The 18,665-nt window shown below is 53.3% G+C and overlaps 1 protein-coding gene across 1 annotated transcript in view; it reads right to left on the bottom strand.

The window, feature by feature from the left end:
• Nucleotides 1-6,768: 6,768 nt before the first annotated feature.
• Nucleotides 6,769-18,665, bottom strand: part of Mfng (MFNG O-fucosylpeptide 3-beta-N-acetylglucosaminyltransferase) — a 20,482-nt gene continuing 8,585 nt past the window's right edge. Inside the window, exons 2-8 of the mRNA XM_050165750.1 lie at nucleotides 18,162-18,210; nucleotides 17,760-17,862; nucleotides 15,268-15,421; nucleotides 11,759-11,844; nucleotides 10,237-10,402; nucleotides 8,469-8,554; nucleotides 6,769-7,560 (exon numbers count right to left, since the gene is read on the bottom strand). Coding sequence (XP_050021707.1) covers nucleotides 7,494-7,560; nucleotides 8,469-8,554; nucleotides 10,237-10,402; nucleotides 11,759-11,844; nucleotides 15,268-15,421; nucleotides 17,760-17,862; nucleotides 18,162-18,210 — 711 coding nt within the window. The 3' untranslated portion in view covers nucleotides 6,769-7,493. The remainder of the gene's footprint in view (nucleotides 7,561-8,468; nucleotides 8,555-10,236; nucleotides 10,403-11,758; nucleotides 11,845-15,267; nucleotides 15,422-17,759; nucleotides 17,863-18,161; nucleotides 18,211-18,665) is intronic.

Here is an 18,665-nt window from a genome sequence, read left to right as displayed (position 1 = left end):
AAGGTCACTGTAAACACCCCCAAAAATACTTTGCCCAACTAAGAGCAAGAAGCACTTTGGAGAGAACTATGCCCTAAATGATTGTTTGCTGAAGGTTGCGGGGTCAGGGAGCAGCTTGGGGAAGCCATTGGGACGCTGGAAGATGTCCGGGATGGAGAGTCCCTGGCATCGTGCGGAGGAGATCCAGAGGGGAGGAAAAGCCCCATTTGGATTCCTGAACAGATTGTGTGTCCTAAAGATTCTCTTGACCATCAGCCATGGCCAACAGCTGTTGGGTGAATGAGACAACTGTCTCTGTGGTCCAGGTTCCAGGCTTGGTATCTATTCCTAGTGAATCAGCTGGTGCTGAGCCGTCCCCGCTGAGACTTCGGGATCACTGCGGCTGCAGTGGCCGCTATTGTCATCACTGTGGCCTCCACAGCAGCTGGAATTGTCATCATCCAGATGGCTGCTGTGGCTATCTTGTACAGTGACTATATCATTCATGTGGAAATGAGCGTGCTCACTAGGACATTTTCCAACTTATTGCTATCATATTTGTGCTATGCCCAGGCCAGTCCAGAACCTTAGTCTAATTATATAGAAAGGGGAGCTGTTGGGGACTGCAGACCCTCAGACCCTGAATTTTCTGTGACCCCTTGCCTGCTGGAGTAAACAACTTGCTTTCCTATGCTTGCAGCTGCTCTGGGCACGAGACCTTCTTAAGTTCCTGATGGCAGGGGAGTGGTTTCTGGTGGGCTTGCAGCTGAAAAATCCCAAGAGCTAGAGTGTGGCCATTAGTTAAGGAGAGCCCTATATAAGCTGCCCTAGAACACAATAAAAGGGGCATTCTTGTTTCAGGGATGACCCATGTCTCTCTCTCTCTCTCTCTCTCTCTCTCTCTCTCTCTCTCTCTCTCTCTCTGTGTGTGTGTGTGTGTGTGTGTGTGTGTGTGTGTGTGTGTGTGTGTGTGTTTCAATCTCCAGCCCCTTGCCAAACTCACAAACCATAGCATGGTAGATGGGCAGTACTGTACAACAGCAGCCAGCAAGGGAATGGAAATATCCTTCTGGGGGGCCAGAGGAAGAAAGAAAATGCCATGTCTGCCTTACTCCTGAGGTAAAACACCCTTACTCAGGTACAGACCTTCAGAAAATGTTAGATCCGTGGATGAAGGGCAGAAACATAGACACTGAGTTGAGTGGGGATTTTCCTCTTAGGTGTCCTGTGGGGGTCAGAGGAGAGATGTCATCACCTGCAGTTCTCAGATTAGAAGACGATGTTAAGTAGTATGTTCAAGTCCACATGGTCCATCAGGGCAAATTCTGGTTCTCAGAGTCAGGGAGCCCCTACCACAGAGTCCTTTTGCCTTTCCGTCCCAGGCTACCTCTCCTTCACACCCTTACTGACTGTCAGTCTGGATAAATTCAAGGCCACTTTCCTTTCTCGCAATCAATGCACCAGGCTTTGGGTTCCGTGGAGCAGCATGTAAATCTCCCCCATCCCTCCATGGTCCTTAGCTATCAACACGGCCCTTGAACACAGTGGGTGCTCAAACCATGTCTGGGGGGATTAATTTGTTCAGACAGGCTCAGGCATCTCACTGTGCTATTTACCCAGTGTGGAGCCACATACAAGTTATAAAAAATATCAAGAGGAGAGATATTTGTAATAGGTCCTTGTGTGAAGTTGGAGTCATACCTGCACGGGGACTGGTGGCCTCCTTCAAAGTCATTTCTGAAGCAGAGACAAAGGTGGGGTCACATGAGGGACCAGGACCACAGGCACGGCCTGGGCCCCATAAGGTGGTACTATCAATGTTGTCTCACACACAGAGGGACTGCCTAGATCCAGTAAGTCTAGGAAAAACACGGTGTTAGCCAGAGAGCGGGGCTCTGTCCATAGTGCTGAACTCGCCAATGCCTCTCCCACCTTGTTCCCTAGCCCTCTGGACCTTCTACAGGTATGACTCCTGAAAGCCCACGATGGTGGTGGTGCACGCCTTTAATCCCAGCACTCGGGAGGCAGAGGCAGGCAATCTCTGTGAGTTCTGGGCCAACCTGGTCTACAAAGTGAGTTCTAGGACAGCCAGGGCTGCTTTTGAACTTCAGATCTTCCTGCCTCCACTTTCTAGGCTCATGGGCATGTACCACCATGCCTGGCTGTATGCAGTGTTGAGGCTCTAACCCAGGGCCTCATGTACTATGGGTTGGCACACTAGCAACTGGGCACTCGCAGCCACTGGAGCGTTTCCCCAGGCTACTGCGATTGGCACCCGAACACCTACTTCAGAAATCACTTGGTGTTCATACCTGCTATGAGGCTGGCGCTATGCCACAGAGAGACACTAAGGGACATACACAGAGTCTTTCAGCACCTGGATAGGCTGTGCCTATCGATTGGATATGGGCAAACGCACCAGGCACATCAGACTTGCTTTCTCTAGGATGGCGTTAGCATGTGTGTGAGAACAGGGTTGGCTGCACACAGCTAACGCTAATGCGTGGTGTCTCTCCCCCCTGGGTCTATGCAGCCCCATCTGCGCGATGCACCCCACTCCTTCAGACCTCCTCTTGGCTCAAGCCCCAGACCTGACACCATATCCTACACCAGGTGCCTGGGTTCCTGCTGCCTCCACACCCCTCCCCCTCCTCCGTGCCACCCTAGCTACATTTCATTACCGCTGGCAAGCTATGCCATGTCTTCACCAACACATGTTGTCCCCTCCGGGATTAGAGTCCCCTGTTCAGAGCAAGGCTTTGCACCTGGCTCCCCTGGGTAGGATCTAACACAAATTCCATCTGCCCACCCCAGGAGGGGAGCAGTAAAATCGCATTAGTGGATGAGTAATGGAGGGAGGCAGGAGTGGGGTCAGGCTGTGCCCAGGGAAAATGCCACTGGGCTACAAGGCAGCTGGGACCAGTGCTCACAACCAAAAGAAATCAGGGTGAGCCTTGGGGAGAACCAGGCAAGGAGCCAGACGCAGAGCAGGAGGGGCCAGCCCCAGCAAGCCTGTCTCCCCAGCAGTGGGTACCAGGACAGATGTGCCCATGGAAAACAGATGTTCTCTGGCCCTGAATGTGGGGCAGAGGGGAGGAAGCTGGGCAGGGAGGAAGGGGAGAGGGGGGAAGAGCCTCAGCTGGGAAATAGAATGCCCGTAGATGTTCTTTTATTATTTAGTATTCTTTTTATTGTAGAAAGTTTCAAACGGGAACAAAATGGGGGAGGGCGATGTCATAACGAAGCTAGCATGCTGCTCCGCAGCTCCGGCCCCTCCCCACTCTGCCATTCTTATTTTATGCCTCCCTTCAGGCCTCTTTGTAACACAAATTCCAGACATATTCCACCCATAAATATTTCAGAGTGTATCTCTCACATATTAGAACATTTCTCAAAAAAAACCTCGATCCCACTGTCTCTTGTAGAGACGCTAATGCCATCTAACGCACACTCCCTGTTCAAATTTCCTCATTTTCCTCAAAAGCATCTCTTTAAGGCCCATTGATTTGAATCAAGATCAAAACCGGTTTTGAGGGCTGAGTTTCTTTCAGCTCTTTCTTCTTCCCGTGTGGTTACAGTATCCCTTGCTGAAGGCACCAGATCCTCCATCCTGTACAACTGTCCCCGTGGAGGAATTGATGAATTGAACCTCATGATGTCATTTAAGCCTCAGGGCCAGCTGCCAAGGCCGGTGACTTCTGAGCAATGCTGGAACTCCTACCTGCTCATGCCTGGAACACACTTTGGAAGGATGCCAGCACTGATCTGATGTGACCAGCCCAGCCCATTATAAAACCCTGCCCCATCCACAGGCCTGCACTGGTGTCAGCCCTTCAGGACCCTGAGGGATGGAAGAAACCTACTCCCTCCTTTTTTTGTCCATCCCTCAGATGTTCCTGAGGATCTACCAAGTTATGAGCTGCAAGAATCAGGGCTGACAGGACCCCTGAATGCTGGGACCACTTAAAGTCAAGGGTCAGCAAACAAACACCCAAGTGAGCCAACACCATCAGGAGACATGAGGCAGGACAGAGGGTTTAGCAAAGTGCTTGCCTTGCAAGAACAAGGATCTGAGTTCAAACCCAGCATCCCCATTAAAGTGGTGCTAGCATTCACTTTTCATCACAGGGCTGGGAAGGCAGACACAGGAGAATCCCTGGGCCTCGGTGGCCAGACTGTCTAGCCAAATCAATGAGTTCCAGGCCAGTGAGAGACCCTGCTGCCAAAAGAGAAAAAAGAAAAAGATACACACACACACACAAACACGCACTGAATACACACATACACAAACACACACACACACACACACACACACATATACATACTAGGGATATCATCGTACCCATCTCGCCCAGGGGAGCCACTTGCCCAATGCACAGAGTCCAAGAAAGGCAAGAGGATGAAGCCCAGGCCTGCAGAGGCTCCCCCACCCTCCAAAATCATCCCACGCAGAGGCAACTGACACAGGCCAGCTACCTCACAAACAGGCCTGAGTCATGCCCTGTGCCTCAGTTTCCCAATCTAAGAAATAGGAACAATAATGGTCCCTGCTTCAAACAGGTGAGCATGTAGTGACCTGGTTCATGTTAAATGCTTAGAACTGGGGGCAGGGCTGGGGGCGGGACTTGGTTGGTAGCGCTGGCCTAGTGTGCACCAAGCCCTGGACTTGACACTGCCACATGCACACCAGTTTCACGTCAACTGGGCATGGTGGCTGAGCCTATACCCCAGCAACAGCAGAAGGATTGACTGCCCAGGTCCATCCTCAGCTCCACAGTAGGCTGCACTACATGAGATAAAACGAAAACTAGAACCCGGCCAACAGGGTCCTCCCGATGGCCTCCGCTCAGGTCTGTGTAGCTAGTGGCCTCTGTGTCCACAACAGGGCAACACTGAGACACCCCATCACTCGTTTCCTAAATTCTGTCTGGGTCATCCACTGGACCGACTCATGGGAGGTGTGATGTGGGTGGGAGGAGCACAGGCTCACTTGGACCCCTGCTGGCTCCTGACAGGGGGTAGGGACTAGCTGGAGAGACCCAGGCCCCTTCTAGCATTGTCTGTCCCGGTTTGCTTTCTGTTGTGATCAACCCCAAAATCAAAGCGACTTGTGCAAGAGAGGGCCTGTTTCTGCTTCCAGTCCCACATCAACATCACACTCCACGAGAGCAGTCGGCACAGGAACTTGAGGCAGGACTAAAGCAGAGGCCATGGAGGACCTCTTTTTTTTATAGGTTTGCTTCCTCTGGCTTGCTCAGCTACCTTCCTCATATGCCACCTGCCCAGGGATGGCCCTGCCCACAGTAAGCAAGGCCCTCCTGTATCAAGTAGCCATCTGGGAAATGCCCTACAGACATGCCCACGGCCAGTCTGATGGAGGCAATTCTACAACTGAGGTCCCCTCTACCAAGTATGTCAAGTTGACAACCAAAATTAACCACCAAGCTGCCCCAGACAGTGGCTTCCCCTCCATCCCCCTTGTCATGGGTTACCTCAGTTGTCCAGCCTAAGGGCCAGCTGTCACCCACAGCCACTCGGCCCAGCTATGAGCACCCTACAGTAGGCTTGGCTCTACAGTTCCAAGACATAGACGAGGGGACTGAGGGTCAAACAAGGCTTCTACAGGGTAACTCCTGCTTCTGGCCTCAAATGTGTCCCCAGGAGTTTGGGGCCAAAGAGCTTGAGAACTGTCCCCACAGATCCCAGAAGGTTCAGCTCCACTCCCTAGTCCCTCCATCCTAGAACAGGCCCTGCTGACTCAGCTCCCTGCCCTGCCCAGCTATTCTGGGACAATGAAGGCAGCAGATGGTGGGAGTTCTCTTCCTGCCACCTGACCCTCAGGATGGGAGAAGAACCTGAAACCCTGCTGCAGCTTCTAAGAGCAGCCAGCGGCCGTAGACAGGACTGCTCCTCTCACCATGCCTGGCTCTGGGCTGCATGGCCCTTCCTCTCCCAGCACCCCACGCTCGTGACATCAACCAGGATGATGGCGGATTTGGAGGTCTGTACTAGCCCCCCAGGGATGCAGCAAGCACCCTCAGAGACTGAGACCAGGCCTCTGGTGGTCCCCAACATGCCAGGCACAGACGTTCTTCAAGGTCAGAGGACAGGTCCAGAAGAGTTGTGGGCCCTGATAGCCTAAGTCAGGGCCCCTCTTACCACATGCTTCTCCCTCCTCACCTCTCTCAGGGCCCAGGCCTGGCCCGACGCCCAACATCAGTGGGATCTATGCAGGGTGAGACAATGCTGGCCCCCTCAGGCCCTGTCCTCTTCTGTGCTCCCTTCCCTGAAGGCCCCTACCATCCTGGTCCAGTTTAGTCACCATTCAGTCCCCTGGAGCCAGAGATGTTAAAGATTGTATTTACTTGGCCTCCACTTTGGATGGTCAATCGATCCTGTGTCACCTTTAGCTGAAACCCAAGGCAAATCCTCAGCTCAGTCTCCGTGCTGACTTCCCAGATACTGTAGGGTTCCCAGTCCATGCCCTAAGGGCAGGGAAAGGAGGCGGGGCTCCTAGCACTGCAACTCATACCCACACACAGGAGCATGGCACAGCCACAGATACATCCCCACATACGCATCATACATGCATAGTCTTATACGTAACACACACACACACACACACACACACACACGCCCTCAAAGTCCTCAGTCACCAAGCCTCCCCCTCCCTGCACCAGACTCTGAGCCACACACCACATCCTATCACCAAATGTGGCCAAAACCACTGATCAGAGACCTTGTCCAGCCAGGAGTTCTGGCTGCCCATGGCAGGAAATGGGACCGAGAGAGACTTAAATAAAGGTTTAATGTCTCACAGATTGGATGTCAGAAAGAACAGCTTTAGATGATTGTCTTGGCCTTTCCCTCATGGTGGAAAAGTGGCTTCCCGAGAGCCAGTCATCACACCCACATTCACGGTAGGGAGAAAGGATCTTGGGCTGTGAAACTTACTCCAGAAACCTCGGCTGGCTTTCCTCGGCTCCCGCTGAGTCGCACGGTAGCTCCTCGCAGCCAAGAAGGCTGGGACAATGAACCAAGTCAGTCACAATTGACAGGGACCCACCACGGCCCTTCTGAGCCTGCTGAGCTTCCAAAGTCCAGGTTCCTTGGCCAGGCAAGGGGATCTAGGAGCAGCTGAGACCAGTCCCACAGCTGCAGGACACAGACCCTGGTTTTGTACTAATGGCTCTCCCTGGTCCTCAAGGAATGACTGAGGCCAGGTCCCAGCTAGGGCATATGTCACTCCAGGAGAATGAGGACCCTGAACATGCCCCCCACACACACACACACACACAACTCAAGTGCCCCCGCAGCCTCTGTGGAGTGACTAGGTCCCTGAGCCTAAGACACCATTACCAACCACTGTCCAGGTCCTGGCCTTTCCTGTCACCCAGAGGCCCTACCAGGGACCATTTGTCAGTGGGCACTCAACCAGGAGCCCTCAGGACTGCTTAAGAGATAGGGGAGGGGTCCGACAGAAGCATCCATCGACCCCTGCTGCAGTTCAGAGTTCACAGTGCCACCAGCAGGGGACACCAGGGTGTGTCGGGATAGAGAAGACAATGGAGGGAGCGAAATCTGCAAAGAAGTCAACAGGGGGAGACGGTTACCCCAACCTCACTGACCCACAGGTGCTGTGACACTCAGCCCAGGCAACTCTGAGTTACACGGGGCTATCCCATGCCTGGAAGGATGGTGGCATCCCCAGGTAACTCTGTGTCACATGGAACTATCCCATGCCTGGCAGGATGGTAGCATCCCCAGGCTCTTCCCAGGAAAGGCTAGCAGCACCCCAAGGATGGAGCAATCAGAACTGTCTTCAAACATTGGCAAAATCACCCCCAATTTGAGAACCTCTCCTTTGAGATACCTTGAAAGCCAGAAATTCTAGAATCTTTAGGCTCACAAAAAATCTAGCATCATCTAACTAAGACTATGGCTCACATGCCCCTGCTGATGGGTAACTCACTCCACTAAAAGACAACTCCTTGCCAGGCGGTGGTGGCACACACCTTTAATCCCAGCACTCAGGAGGCAGAGGCAGGTAGATTTCTGAGTTCGAGGCCAGCCTGGTCTACAGAGTGAGTTCTAGGACAGCCAGAGCTATACAAAGAAACCCTGTCTTGAAAAACCAAAACTCAAACAATCAAAAAAAGGCAGCTCCTTTCCTCTTGGAACTCTGAATTTCTTCCCTACATGGAGCCAATTCCGTCTCCTTGATACAAGGCTGTGCTTACTATAGCCCTCGCCTCAGGGCTCTGGAACAGCTATTGGCTCCAGTGTTACAGATGGAGGGATGGAAGCCCAGAGAGGACCTCAGCTAATGTCACACAGAAAGTAGCAGAATACAAATGTAAACCTATTCTCTCTGCTCCTAGTTCTGTGTGTTCCCATGACCTGTGGCACTACTCTCCCTCCAAGCTCCTCCACCTTTGGGTGTCTAGGCTTGGTCCCCACCTTCATCCTGCACCTCAGCCCACACGCACCTGGAGGGGTCCTCTTCATGGGAGAAGGGGCCCTGTAGCTTGATGACGTTCAGCTTCCCCTCAAAGACCCCGTAGCTGAGGGTGACCTGGGGGGAGATGGGAGGGCATTTGGGAGATGTCCCACTTGGGAGGCCCACAAGGGGAGCATTTTGGTACCAGGAGAGAAGACTCTGGGCCTCCAGAGAGGCCTAACAATTGAGCTTTCTATACCCGTGGAACCCAGCCCCTCCCCAAAGGCACTGCAGCCTGAAGTCATGCTCCTGCCTCTGTCTGTTTGGCCCCAGCAGCCACACTTACCCAGGAAGCTGGTGATTCTTGCTTCCTACAGATTTGGACACCAAGCTCATCAAGAAGGGATCATTTCCCTCAGCTGAGTGCCCAGACTAGCTAGGTTTCCACAGCCCCGTGCAGGCCTCAGCCAGTCCTGGACTATACAATGTCAGGAAGACGTGAGACAGAGACTGCAACTAAGAAACGGACACACGCTGTGGCTGCAGACTGACCACTTAGTGGCCACCAGGGCTCATCATCCTCCCCCTGGCTACCCCAGCTGTGAGCCACATTTGGCTTATTTTTCTGGCCCTCGGTTTTCCCATCTATAGAACGGGGATAATATTTGCAGTTGGCCTTTGGAGATTTTATTTATTTATATTTAGACAGGGACTGGAACTCCTGACCCTCCTGCCTCTTCCTCCAAGTGCTGGGGTTAGAGGTTTGCACCACCAGATCTGATTTGTGAAGATCTGGGGATCAAACTCGGGGCTTTATGACACTACATAAGCGCTCTACCCACCACGCTACACCCCAGCCCTGTAGTCGGCCCTCAGTATCTGCAGCTCCTACATCTGTGGATCCAACCACGGGTTGAAAATATCCCAACCACTGCGTCTGTGCTGCGCACTTCCCCCTTCTCATTTATTCCCTAAACAACACAGCATGACATTTTACCGAGTCTTTCTATCCTATTAGGAATGGAAAATAACCCAACGCTGATTTAACGCGTGTGGAGGAGGGGTGCGGGTTCTGCCGAACACTGCAGCCCTTCTCGTAAGCGATGGAAGCTGAGAGTCTGGGGATCCCCGGGGTCCTGAAGCAGTCCCTGTGGACACTGGGGGAGGCCAGTGCAGGCACAATGGGATGACTGGCAGAAACAGGCACTGACCCAAGCTAGGCCTTCAGACCATGGGATCTAAAGGTCAGCTGAGGGTCTCTGGACCCTCTCTCCTGGTGACTGCAGACCTAGGGCTAAGATCCTGCCATCCCAAGGCTCTAGTCATCTGAGGACAAGGCTGGTGAGGAGAGAGTAGATGGGACAGGAGATAGTCCCTTCTGAATGCCAGGTCCAGTCCCTCCTTCTTACTCAATCTCATATGCACTTCCGTCACGGGTGTCCCAGGTTCTGACTCTGTAAGGCAGGAGACCTCGGGGGGCCTCTGGTCAGGCAGTGGAACTGGCAGGCAGGCCTACAAGCCAAGCCAGTCTGTCCCAAGAGCAGTTGTGGGCCAGCAGGCGCAGGTTAATCATCTGTTCATCATTGGTGCCTGGGGGCATCACCTTCACCTAGGCCTGTAAAGTCTTCCCAGATTGAAGGAATAGGAGGCCTGAGCTACCGTGTCCTGAAGGAGTGCAGTGCTCCCTGGACCTCTGTTCCCCACCAATACATGATGGCTCCATAAGTTCAAGTTCCAGGTTGATTTCGAGTACCCCAACCGTCCTCTGGGGAGACCCTTTCCCCGACCCCTTGCCCTCTGCTGGGCAGTTGGCTCACCTGCTCCAGAAGCTGGGCGGCCCCCAGCAGCTGCAGGGTCTCCAAATGGGAGTGGAAAAGGGGGCTGGGCTGCAGGTGGGCTCCCAGCTTGCACTCAATGATGTAGCCCACGGTGCAGTCGTCAGGCAGGCGGATGAGAGCCGAAGTGTCCACGAAGTGGGAGCCGCTGAAGGACAGAGCTGGGTGGTGGCCCCTGACCCAGGCCCTGCACACCTGCGCCCGCTCCCACCTCCCAGCAGGGCCTCGCTGGGCGGGCTAGCGCACTGCACTAGGACACTGACTCCTCCCCTGAGGAGTGGGTGGAGCCCTGCTAAATGTACCCTTCCTTCTTCCCCTTTCCTCTCTTTTGTCCTCTCATAGATTCACTGCTCAGCCTGACACCCCCTGGCTCCCTGTACCTCACTAGCGATGAGGACTCAGAAGGGCCCAGACATGAGAAAGAGGCACTTCTTGCCTGCTTCAAACTGGGGTACTGAGGCTGGGGCCAAGTCAGAGGGAAGCGTGTGGTTTAGGGGCCGGGAGAAACGGTGAACTTCCCAGAGGCCGTAGTAGGCTTTCACAGGCTTCAACCAGTGTCCCAGAGAACAGCTCCTGACTGTCCAGGGCCATCAATGTCCCTTCCCCAGGATGCCTGGCAAGGGGTGGGGTGGGCACAGAAATCCAGGCTGAGAGCACCCCAGCTGCCCATGGAGATGGGATGGGACCACAGAGGTGGGCAGAGCACAGTGGGACAACCCTAGTCCCAGAGACTACGTTTGGTCACAGGTGCGAGCCTGCTCTGGGCTTGCCCTAGGGACAGCGTGCCTACTGACATCCTGAATCCTCTGAGAAGCAAAGGGCAGACAGGGACGGTGGCGGAGCAGCTGGGTGACCTTGAACCTGGGTAACCTAAGGCTTGTCAACCACTCTTGAGGGTTCTAGAAATGGCACTGCCCTCCCTCCTGTTTGCTCCAGCCTAACTCAGGGCAACGATCCATGCAAGCTTATGGCCACTGACAGCAACCCGGGAAAAGGTCAGAGACAGCTGCTTCCAGAATGGCAGTATTCCACCCACCCACCCCCATGCTCACAGGAGCCCTCTCTTCTGTGGGGGGAGCCTTCGAGGATGTCTCAGATAAAATGCCACATCCTCCAGGAAGCCTTCCTGTCCCCAGTCAATAGCCCTCTCCCCCATCTCTGAGGGCTCCAATGCTTAACACCCATGACACCAATTGTCAGAAGATAAGGGCAGGGCTGCCAAGGCCCCCTGACCCACAGCTGCTGTCTGTCCAGACATTTTCCCTCTAAGCCCTTACAGTGCCATTGGCCACGTATTTTCAGTTCCATTTATACCTGGGGAAACTAAGGCTGAGTGTACTGAACCACATTCCCAGAAGTCAACAGAAATGTTCCTCACAGGTCTGGGCTATCCTGACACAACTGAGTAAGAGAACATTTCCTCTGGGCACCCTCTTGCCCCTCCTGCCTCAAAGGCCCCTCTGGTACACCACAACCCCTCCCTCTCTCCTGGGCCTCCGCTTACCTGGCCCACGGGACCATCTTCAAAGCCAGTTGGCGGCTGATGCAGAAGCCAGCGCCCCCTGTGGCAAACCAGAACCGTACCAGCCTCTGGAAAAAGGAGGCCAGAGAGGTGCAGTGAGCCCAGGGAACTCAGGGGCACCAGTTAGACTACCCCCTCCCCCCGACCACCATGACCCCAAAGCTCTGAAGCCTGGCCTTAGCATGTCCACTTCACACCTAGGGAGCCAAGACCCAGTGTCACACAGCTAATTAGGAGCGGTGAGGCTATAGGGGAATCCCAAACCCAGCCAGTCTGGCTTCCTGGAAGAGGAGGCATTGGGTCTGAGACACCCTCGCAAACCCCCATAGGAGAGGGATCCTAGGGGTCACAGTGACAGGGAGACATGTGCCATTCTACCCTCTTCCTTCAGGGGGACCTGGCACCTGCTCCCCTAGGTCACAGAGGTGGCCAGGGGCTTCTGGAATGAAGTACAGGGCTGGGTCAATCAGGGCCCTTCCCGGAGTGTTCTGGGAAGACCAGAGGAGAGATCTCCATACAGGGTCACTAGCCAGAGGATCAGGACTCCTGATGCCACCAACACCAGGCCTCCTGTTCTCACTTTCCCCGCTCCCAATCCCTGAGGCTGAGAAAGGCTTTCCACAGATGAAGAGCATGAGGCCACCCCTGAAGTAAAAAGGGAGCAGCAATGTTGGGAGCACCTATGAGCAGGCAACCCGTTGACATCACCATCCCCAGTAATGGGTAGCAGCCCTCCCATCATTTTCTGAGTCCTCTACCACCTTTGCCTCAGCCCAGGCCTCTTCCCGGTTCTCTTGTGAGGACCCTGAATTCACCTGTGGGCTCTCCAAATCTTCTGGGGAATTTTTCCCTTCTGCCATTTCATCTGTTGGTCTAACAACGCCCTCCCCCATACCTTCCCGCAGGTCCGCAGTCGGTGTTTAACAAACGCATCTTGCATTGGACTGAGCATTCCCCGTGATGCTTTTGTAGAAAGAGCCCTAGGAGGAGGCCCAAGCCTCCATCTCCCCACTTTGCTCAGCTGCGGAACCTCAAGGGAGCCACTTCCGGGGCCTGGGCCTTAAATTAGACTTGGGAGCACAAATGCCCCAGTTCTGTCATCCGATGGCCCTCCTTTCTAATCTACGTCCACGAATGTCCTTTAGAGACAGTTTAGGGTTCCAAGAAGCAGAATGACATCTCTTGAGGACCCAGCATTCAGGAAGTGCTCAATAAATGTGTTTTATTAAAATTAACAAGTGTGTGGCTTCTGATTCTGTGTAATTACAGCAACCACAACATCACTGACTGAACCTCAGTCTGAGCCGTCCCTGTGCCCGGCCCTATGCTGAGGGCTGTGGAAGGGCTGTACCCCAACCACAGTGACCAAGGCACAGAGGATAGAGGTCACTTGCCTCAGAGCACAGAGCAGGAACCAATGCCAGGCCGGAGCTCTTTGGCCTTTGCTGCCCCACTCTGGAGAACTCCAGGCTTTCACTGGCCTGGGGACTCTGGGATTCTGGAACAGTCCAAGGCAGAAGAAGGGATAAGAGGCAATTCCCTTTGGCACTGTGTGCATGTCTGGGTGTGCTGGTTACCTTGACACAAACTAGGGACACCTGGAAAGAGGGGTCCTCAGTTGAGACGATGCCTCCATGGGATGGGCTTGTAAGTAAGTCTGTGAGACTTTTGGGGGGGTGGGAGGAGCAGTTCAAGACAAAGTTTCTCTGTGTATGTAGTCCTGGCTGTCCTGGAACTCATTCTGTAGACCAGGCTGGCCTCAAACTCGCAGAGATCTGCCTGCCTCTGCTTCCCCAGTGTTGGTATTAAAAACATGTGCCAGCACCCAGCTATGAGGCATTTATTTTCTTGACTAATGGGTTAATGTGGAAGGGTCACATAGCCCACTGTGTGGGCCACCAGCCCACAATGGGTGGTGCCACCTCTGGGAAGTGATCCTAGGTTATAATAGAAAGAAAGTTAAGCAAGACGTAAGGGGCAAGCCAGTAAGTAACTCCTCCATGGGTTCCTGCCTCTCTTCCCACCTGAGTCCCTGCCTTGACTTCCCTCCAAGATGGGATGTGCTTGGGATACATAAGTCAAATAAACCCTTTCCTCCCCAAGTTGCTTTTGGTCATAGGACTTACGACAGCAACAGAAAGCAAACCAGGACAGTGGGGCCCAGGGTCTGGCTGTACCCAGTCGGGTGTTGGGCTGGCCAGGCAAGACATGGCTAAGAAATGACTCCTGTAATGTTTATCCAGTCCCCAGTCCAGGGACTCTGACAAATGGTCCCACCCGATTCTACGGCTCACGACCACCCCGTGAATCAGGACTGTCATCACCTGCTCCGCAAATGAAAAACTGACACACAAAGAGGCCAACCAACTTTAATCAGGGCCACCAAGCCAGAAGTGACAGGGCTGCCATACGAACCCAGGGAGACAGGCTCCAGTCTGGACTCCTCAGGCCTGGAGGACGAGGGGCTCAGGCTGGATGGGAGGTCAGAGCGGAGGCTGGGGACACCCCTTGGCTCACCTGGAGTGGCCCATGCGCGCACCCTGGGGCCCAGGAGGATCTAATTAGGGCTCAGTGGCTGATGAGCTACTGATAATTAAGGCTCCCGTTTCCCCAGAGCAGCAGATGGTGGCCTGGGGAGGGAGGGGAAGCCCCACGCATCAGCTCCTGCTCCAAGCAGAGCCTCCTGAGAGGGGGCCTCCTCCTCCTCCTTCCTGCCTTCTCCCTACCCTGCAGTTACTACCCAAGCTCCAGAAACTAGTCAGACTTGGGGGGCAGGGAAGAATGGTGCAATCAGAGGAACACAGGCCAAACCTCACTATTCATTGGTGTCTGTTTGAAGCACGGCCCAGTTCTCCTAGGCTTTGTTTGTTTCCTAACCACAGTGACATCCTACAATTGTCACTTGGGTCTGCAGTGAGGCTGGATCTGGACCCCTAGCTCCTGGGGTCCACACTTCAGTGGCTGGGCAGTGAAGAAGTTAGAGGAGTCTACAATTCTGAGCAACCATGGTGTATCCCCTGACCCGGCAAATCGTTTGGTATTTTTCTGGCTTTGAGACAGTTTCAATCTGTAGCCCAGGCTGTCCTGGGAAGCCACTATGTAAGCCTGGCTGGCCTTGAACTGGTGATAGCTACCTCAGCCTCCCCAAGTGGCAAGATTACAGCCCCAGTGGTGCTGGGGATCAAACCTAGAGCTTTGTACCTGCTAGGCAAGCGCTTTGCCAACTGAGTTCCAGCCCCAACCCAGGACTGTCGTGTTTTAAGATCCTGTACAAATCCTTAGTGATACTGGGGGCCTGGGGGCTGGGTCATGGGCGGAGTCAGAAAAGCCGGCAGACCAGACAGAGGTCTTCTTGCCAAGCCAGGGCGGGGCTCCTGGATGACCCAGGCCTTACTAAGCAACCAGGTCCCACCTCCTGGACAGGTCTCGCCCCCAGGTATAAGCACACCCCTGAAAGCAACAGCCAATCGGAAAAGGAGGAAGGGACACACCGTGCGGTTTTTTGATTGCAGCTCAGAGGCGTGAATAGGCCGGTTCAGGCTGGGCTTGCCCACGTAGACATCACGGTCCCGTGGGAATGTTTTCAACAGCTGTAGCAATGCCCTGGGATTCACGTAGTTGTCGTCGTCCACGTGGCAGAACCACCTGCAGGGATGGGGCCTGCAATGAGCTTGTGGAAATGCTGTGTCCCTGGGCCCCCACAGTCAAGAGCTAACAATGAGACTGGATGCTGTCTTTGCAGGCACTAGGTCAAAAACCTCCAGAGTCTGCCCTCGTGGTTTATTCTTCTTAGACAGTTAGGCTCAGTAAAGCTTTGGGAAAAGACTACCACGTGACAATCATCACAAACAAAACTCCCTAGCAGGATAGTGAAACACCTGTGACCTTTACAACAAGAATGAATGCTATTGGCTGATAAACAGAGTTCAGGGCTAGGGCCTAGGGAAGTGGTTCTCAACCTGTGGAACCGGACACCTCTGAGGGTCAATCAACTCTTTCATTGGGGATGCCTAAGACCATCAGAAATATCAGACACTTGCATTATGGTTCATAACAGTAGCAAAATTACACGTATGAAGTAGCAATGAAAAAAATGTTATGGTTGGGGTCACCACAATATGAGGAACTGTATTAAAGGGTCACAGTATTGGGAAGATTGGGAACCACTGACCTACAGGAAGGATCTGTGGTAAGTATAAGAATAGATTGTTGTGGAATATTAATTTAAGATGTGTTACATTCCTTTATGCTGTGGAACATTTGTTTTAATGATGCGAAGATGTGTTGCATTCTTTTATGTTGCATTTGTTTAACTCTGTGAAGCTGTGTTACTTTGCCTGCCTAAAACACCTGATTGGTCTAATAAAGAACTGAGCCTAAGACAAAAGGAAAGGCAGGGCTGGGGGGCAGAGAGAATAAAGAGGAGGAGAAATCTTAGAGAGAAGGTAAAGGAGCGGGAAAAGAAGGGGCCAGCCACATGGCCAGCCACAGAGTAAGAAGTGAAGCAAAGATATACAGAAACAGAGAAAGGCAAAAGCCCAGAGGCAAAAGGCAGACGGGACAAACTAAGTTAAGAAAAGCTGGCTAGAAACAATTCATAAGGCCAGGCATTCATAAGTAATAATAAGTCTCTGTGTGATTTATCTGGGAGCTGGGTGGTGGCTCCCCACCAAAGAGTAGACAGTAATAAAACAACTAACTACAATAGATTCTATTGGGGTAGAATGCAAACTACATGGGCCTCTTCCATGGGGACGGGTTCTGATTACTGAGAGACAAAGCCCAGGTTTAGAGTCTGAACAATGCTCAGGATACCGGGGGATGCAGGCGGAGGCTGGCTCCTAACACAATAGTTTGACCGCTTTCTCTGGTGTTCCCGGTGACCACGCACCAGTCACTTCCTTCCAGTCAAGAAAATCAGACAATCCTGACTTCCCAATGCGTACTTCAAGCCGTGCTTCCTACAGGTAGCTTCTACCCAAACCCTGTGTTTTGGATCAGGCAGCATGCTGGGTACCCTAGGAGGAAGAGATATCTATAGAACAAATGAAGATGTGGACTTCAAGGCCATGCAGCCAGTGAGTGACAAGATTTGACTCCAGGAGGTCCACCTCCTGCCTGCTAGGTGGGAAAGGGTGAGTCAGACCCCAGGAGGCCTGAAGATCCCTTCATTGGGCCCAGGTCCCTCCATTTTGTGGGGGAACAGGGTGCTGGGGTATGTATGTCTGTACGTGTTCAGGCACAGATAGGTACAAGCATCCAGAGGCAAGAAGCCAACCTTGGGGGGTGTTCCTCCTGTTACCATCCACCGAGATGGGATCTCTCACTGAGACCAGGAGCTTAGGATGTGATGACCAGCCAGCCAGTCCCAGGACCTGCCGGTCTCCACTGCTTAGCACTGGGGTTAGAAGCATATGTTCGTGCTTTGGAGTTGGTGTTGGGTATCGAACTCAGGTCCTTGGCTTGCACAGCTAGCACTTTGCCCACTGAGCCATCTCAGCCCCACCACTCCACTTCTTTGACAGGGCCCTCAATTCAGAAGGTATGGTCTGAGGCCAACAAGATGACTCCGGAGGGAAAGGCACCTGCTGGAAAGGCACCTGCCAGATATACGATGGAAAGAGAGAACTAATTCCCAAAAAGCTGTCCTCTGGCCTTCACACAATGCCATGGCACGCATATACCTACACATGTATACACACAGAGACACACACATAGATAAATAAGTAAACAAACAGATGTAATTTTAAAAAACTAAGCCAGCCACGCCTTTAGTCCCAGCACTCGGGAGGCAGAGGCATGCAGATCTCTGTGAGTTTGAGGCTAACCTGGGCTACATAGCAGTACCAGGACAGCCAAAGCTACACAGTAAGACCCTGACTCAGAAAAAACAAAAGCAGAGCAAAACAAAAAAAAAACATGTTAAAGAGATGATGGCCCGAGGCAAAAGTCACTCCAGCCCCAGCAGCCTAGCAACACTTACCTGAGTCCGCTGGCCAAGAAGGCATCAAATTCTGCAGCCATCTTGCAGGACAGAGCAGGGTGGCTGTGCTCTGCAGAGCAGTTGGTGACCACAAGGTGGGAGCCTGGAGATGGGAAGCAGTCAGGGGAACCTGCCCAGCCCCTCCCCTCATAACACTGACCCTCCCACCCCGGGTTGGACCTCAGGGAGCCTGGAGGGCTCATCCCCTCCCAGGGGAACTGAGGCAGCAGACGGAATGGAGCCTTGTCCAGCAGCCTCTTACAGGTACTCTGCTCCTAGTAGTCCCCAGTGCTAATGGCAGGAGACAAAATTCCTGGGGACCACAAGGCCCCATCACAGCCTCCCTGCTCTTCCTGCCCACAGTGGAGGAACACCACCCCAGCCGAGGAGTTACCCAGTTACCCAGTCTCTCCTGGAGGTTTTCATCTTGACTGTCAGTGAAGACGAATGTCTGTGGGGAGACGGAAGCATCAGGACAGGTTGATGGAGGGAGGCCCCCATTCCCAGTACATCAAGGCCACACCCCAGATTAACCCACACACAGGAGGGACTGCAGACTTCTGTCCTCTGTCCTCAGACACACCCTCCTCATGCCTGTGTACAACTAAGCTCTCAAGTGATGTGGGAGTGTTATATCAATCTGTTGATTTCATTGGCTGAGCAATAAAGAAACTGCTTGGCTGGCCCTGATAGGTTAGAACATAGAGGGGAGGAGAAAACAGAATAGGATGCTGGGCGGAAGAGGAAGTGAGGTCAGACTCTGCGCTGCTTCCAGAGGGACCGGACAGCCGCCATGCTCTGCTCTCCCAGGCAGCTGCAACCCACGATGGACTTAGGCTAGAATCTTCCCGGTAAGCGCACCTTGGGGTGCTTACACACATCATTAGAAATGGGCTAGTCCAGGTG

Source organism: Alexandromys fortis, unplaced genomic scaffold, assembly GCF_014885135.2.
Source record: "Alexandromys fortis isolate MF-2015 unplaced genomic scaffold, M_Fortis_MF-2015_v1.1 scaffold_157, whole genome shotgun sequence".
In the NCBI taxonomy this organism is placed as follows: Eukaryota; Metazoa; Chordata; class Mammalia; order Rodentia; family Cricetidae; genus Alexandromys; species Alexandromys fortis.
Note: the sequence above shows the minus strand (reverse complement) of the source record. Positions and strands in the feature narration are given on the sequence as shown.